The sequence below is a fragment of the Mus pahari genome, chromosome 3, assembly GCF_900095145.1.
Source record: "Mus pahari chromosome 3, PAHARI_EIJ_v1.1, whole genome shotgun sequence".
Classification (NCBI taxonomy): domain Eukaryota; kingdom Metazoa; phylum Chordata; class Mammalia; order Rodentia; family Muridae; genus Mus; species Mus pahari.
In genome coordinates, this window is record NC_034592.1 from 19820432 (window position 1) to 19825524 (window position 5093).

General features: G+C 52.6%; 1 protein-coding gene across 1 annotated transcript in view; it reads left to right on the plus strand.

Annotated features, from left to right (window-relative positions):
• The window catches only part of Fam102a (family with sequence similarity 102 member A), a 34397-nt gene that overhangs the window by 21253 nt on the left and 8051 nt on the right, over positions 1–5093 (plus strand). The window contains exons 2-4 of the mRNA XM_029536293.1: positions 1486–1606; positions 1776–1805; positions 3898–4014. Coding sequence (XP_029392153.1) covers positions 1486–1606; positions 1776–1805; positions 3898–4014 — 268 coding nt within the window. The remainder of the gene's footprint in view (positions 1–1485; positions 1607–1775; positions 1806–3897; positions 4015–5093) is intronic.

The window sequence follows — 5093 nt, forward strand, 5'->3', positions numbered from 1 at the left end:
CTCCCAAGTGCTGGGATTAAAGGCGTGCTCCACCACGCCCGGCACCCCCTGGGCATTTCTTATAAATAAAATCTACACTAGACTCTCCTGTGTGCTGGCCTTAGCAGTAATGAGTTCCCGGTTAGTGCATTCTTAGGTAAGGGCCACCTTTTATTACTAAGGGCACTGCACCTCAGGAGCAGACCGCGGGTATTTACCCTCACCATTGGGGTGTTTGGGTTGCTTTTGTTTGTTTACTATTAGGGACAGTGCTGCTTGGCACATTTATATGCAGGTTTTGGTGTGCATGTAGACTCTGTTTTTGTTGGGTGTGGACCTAGGAGTAGAATTACTAGGTCATATGGTAATGTGGAACTCCTGGCCTCACAAACCCAATAGGACTTCAGCTGTCAGGTTTTCCTGCCTTTTGCGCCCCTGGGCCAGTGTGGCAGCCTGCTTTGTGAGCCCTGCGCTCTGAACCCTGCTGGAGTCCCAGTGTCACCAACTATAAGAAAAGGTGACAGAGACTTACAGCCACTGAGGTTGTACAGCAGGCAATGCCTGAGTAGAGCCCTCTCAGACCCTCACCCCAGCGCATGCATATTGCAGGTAACCCATGTTTCTTGGGCCCCTCGGGGTGTGGGAAGGTTATGTCTCTGCTGTCTACATCGTTATCCATCCTGGTAGTGGGGTGCACTGGATGGAGATGAGGTCACACACCTCTTCCTTCCCATGCCTGACCCTTCCTGAGCACCAGTTCTGCCAAGGTGGGGGTAGGCAGGGACTGTGTGATGCTGTCACCCCACATTTTGCTGAGCCCCCCACAGCAGCTGGGTGAAGTTTAGATGAGCTGCTTTCAGGGTTCCCACTGCATAACAGCCACCTCATTTAGAAGTGCTGGGTTGTTCATGTGGTCTCATTCCAGGGCAGGAAAGTTGGAGTCTCACCTGGTATCAAAGAACCTTCATTTTTCCGTGAACAGAGGCTGGTAGGCTTTCTCCAGCACTCTGAGCAGGCTGTGGTGACTACCAACCTTGCAGTTCTTTAAATGGTGCCTGTCACCTGGAAAGCAGCGTGTAGCATTAGCTGTTGTGGTTATTGTCGTTAGAGGAGTCTGGCTGAACCCAGTAGACTGGTGGGAGGTCTGTGGAGCTGACCTAGCCTTGGCCCCTTCTCTGTACAATGAGTTGACTGACTTCATCCTGGGAAGACTGAAGTGAGAGTCATAAAGTAGGCAGCAGGAAAGTATAGGAACAGCAAGGTCAAGGAGCAGAGGCTGAGCATGGCAGTGCCCCTGAAAGGCTGGCCGCCCTAGCCTTTCCTCGCCCAAGGACTGCTTTTGGATGCGTCATTTCTCATTTCATGCTTTTTGTGTTTACAATCGTGCTAGCATGGTCTTACGGAAACACTGGCAGCAGGCTCCTTGCCCTGTCTGCGATAGGCCTGGAGTCGGGGGCTCCACATTAACCCCATGTTCACCTATCTCATGTTCCTCTGTCTCTGCAGGGAGGAGGTGCAGGAGAACTGTGTCCGATGGCGGAAGAGGTTCACCTTTGTGTGTAAAATGAGTGCCAACCCAGCCACAGGCCTGCTGGACCCCTGCATCTTTCGAGTGTCTGTGCGCAAGGTGAGGTGGGTTCGTGGGACTGAGCCTAGGGACTGTGAGCTCAGAGCTGAGGGTGCATGAGGCCCCCTTTCCTACATGTCTACTCCTAGAAGAATTGTGGGGTGCTTTTGGGAGATCTGTGTTTGGGAGGCCAGGGTTCCCTAGTCATGCATTATGTCTCTCTCTGCAGGAGCTGAAAGGTGGGAAGGCCTATTCCAAGGTAAGGGGGCCGCGCGGGAACCTTGCTTCTCGCACTAGTCAGGCTGGGGATTGGGTAAGAGCTTAGCAAGACCACCCAGCCTCTGCTCCTGAAGGGTTGACAGGGTGTGCAACCACACCCAGCTTCTATACTTTGTATGTTTTGCTGGAGATTGAACCCAGGGCCTCACACATGCTAGGCAAGTCCTCTTCTATTGCTTCTGGTTTTCCAAGGAAAAAAAGAAACACACATCCAGAACTGAATGAAATGGATATGACTTGGAGAAAAGGAAGGCGAGGGCCGTGTGCATGTGCATCTAAGCAGCAGTTGTTCACATTGCTGTGCAGATGCCGCAGCTTCAGCGCCTTACTTCCCCAGTGTATCCTGAGCAGCGTTCTGTGTTCTTTCCACTGGTGGCAGCGGCTCACTGAGGAAACAGAGTCAGTCAGCCAGCAATACAGAGGCAGTCAGCGATACAGAGGCAGTCAGCGATACAGAGTCAGCCGGCGATACAGAGCCAGTCGGCGATACAGAGTCAGCCGGCGATACAGAGTCAGTCAGCGGTACAGAGTCAGTCAGCGATACAGAGCCAGTCAGCGATACAGAGTCAGTCGGCACAGAGTCAGTCGGCGATACAGAGTCAGTCAGTCAGTGGTACAGAGTCAGTCAGTCAGTGGTACAGAGGCAGTCAGCGATACAGAGGCAGTCAGCGATACAGAGTCAGTCGGCACAGAGTCAGTCGGCGATACAGAGTCAGTCAGTCAGTGGTACAGAGCCAGTCAGCGGTACAGAGCCAGTCAGCGATACAGAGCCAGTCAGCGATACAGAGTCAGTCAGTCAGTGATACAGAGCCAGTCAGTCAGCGGTACAGAGCCAGCCCTTCACTGCTGTTGTAGAGCTGTGTTGAGCCCAGGTCTTCATTAGTGCCTGTCTTCCACCGCCACCTCCTCCCCTGGCTTCAGCCCTACAGTTAGAAGCTTCTCTGTGGGAACAAGCGGGAGAAGATGGCCTGGCTTTGAGTGAGCCTGTTCTGTCCTCTGTCTCTGTTCTCTGGGGTACTCTTGGTCAGCCCAGCATGGGTGGGGCTGTACCTCTCATCCTGTGGGAGACCTGAGATAGGGGAGCATGGACTCAGACATCCCCACTGCTGGAGCTCCAGGAGCCCACAGCTTCTCATGTCTGCCCTGGCCCAGGATTGGAGGTGCTGTCAGAGGGCAGGTACCTCCTGTCTACTCAACGAGTAAGACTGCAGTGTAGAGCCAAGGAGCCTCCAGCCCACATCAGATGCTGCCAGGCCTTTCCCTGCTGTTCCATAGCAGAACCTCACCATGGGTTTTTTATCCCACTGTGCAGACAGGGAAGCCAGTATATTCATTCAGAAGGACTAAACTGTAAAATGGTGTCCCTCTGAGTCATTACAAGGGCTTGAATACAAACTCACTTTTCTGACCCTGAAGGCTGTACCCCTAAAGCACTGGAGTCGAGACTTGTATGTGACTGGTGCACAGTAAATGCCTTGGTTTGCTACCCAGGCACCCCCCCCCTCTGTTGAGGTAGATGTGGGGTCCCCGGACCCTCCCGTGCTGTTGCCCTTGCCCTTTCTCTCTGTGTCATGTGCACACATCCCAGGAGGGCCAGCCCAGCTCCTGAGTTCATGTCCTTACACTAGCCCTTCCCTCTTCCCTCCACCAGGACTTGATGGTGATCCTGCCCTGCCCGCTCTGTAGTATCTCATCCCCCTACCCTGACACCACGTTCCCACGGGCCTTCCTTCTCCTCTGCCTGCTCTTCTGTCAGCTCCCTACAGCATGGCCTTGTTTCCGTGGGAACAATGTGTCTGTGTCACAGACAACAATGTCCTTTCATCTCAGGCACACTGGCGTAGTGCACCCTGGGACTGCACACAAAGGGTGCTTTGTGCCACATGTGAGCTTCTTGCTTGCCGAATTGGTGCTGCTGACCAGGATCCTGTCCTTGGGTCCTGATTATACAACAGTCAGTGGGGCTGTGGTGGTGTGAGCTGCTCCCCCCCCCCCAAGTTAACCCTTCTGTTGCATCTGCTGCCCAGCAGCCGGCCTCCCTGCAGCCTCCCACTTTTTTTTTCCCCTCCCAGCTGGGCTTCACTGACTTGAACCTGGCCGAGTTTGCAGGCTCAGGCTCCACCGTGCGCTGCTGCCTATTGGAGGGATATGACACCAAGAATACCCGCCAGGACAACTCCATCCTCAAGGTACTAGGGCTCTGCTACCTCTCCTGCCTTGACAAGGGGTAGGGGCAAACATATCTCCTCATTAGAAACACAAGTTCTCAGAAATGCTGGGCAGATGCAGGTCCTAAGTCTGAACTCAGTTTTCTCATGCATAGTTGGGTGTGACCCCCACCTTGATAAGCACCTTTGTCAGTCCTTTTTTATCTCGTGACCCTAACAGCAAGCACAGTCTATGCATGTGGTGTCTGTTATTACATCCAAGTTTGAATACAGGGAGTGGTGACAACATAAATCCCATCATTTGCCCTAGGTCATAAGTAGAGCTGGCATTAACCCACCAGTCACGTAACCACACAACCTAGGCCCTAATTGTTGCCCATTTGATCTGAGACCTGCTGGCTCCTGGTGAGGTATCAGCAGAATTCATGCGTACCATGTAGGGATAGCACTCTGAGGGCTGCAAGGTTTCCACGAACTTCTTCCCTCAGGCAGCTGCCCATTCGTCTCCTTAGGAACAAATATCCTGGTACCTGTACTAGCACACTTCTTCATCCCTTCCCACAACCTCTTACAGGCTGACCAAGAAAACAGGTTTCCCTAAACCTTGTCTGAGTGGCCAGCTGAGCCCTGCACAGAGCTGGCCATGAGGTAATCGACAGGACCTGAGAAACATCCAGATAGGTTCAGGCTGATAATGTGGTGGCATGCTTTGTAATCCCAGAATTTGAGGCGATCATGAGTTTGAGCCAGCTTCAAGTATATATACAGCAAGATGATATCTTTCTTTTTAAAAAATGGTGATACATGCCCTTAATCCCTGCACTCAGGAGCCAGAGGCAGGTAGATCTACATGAGATCTAGGCAGTCAGGACTACACAAGTCCATGTAGAAAGAAAGAATTGGGAGGTCCAGACTGGTTGGTGGAAAGTCTTCCCCAGCCTATGCACTCACAACAGTAGAAAGAGGCTGGGGGCCAGGTGACCTCAGGGTCAAGGCCTGCCCCCCTATATCCTGTTTCTCTCTCTCTCTCTCTCTCTCTCTCTCTCTCTCTCTCTCTCTCTCTCTCTCTCTTTCTCTTTCTCTTTCTTTCTTTCTTCTTT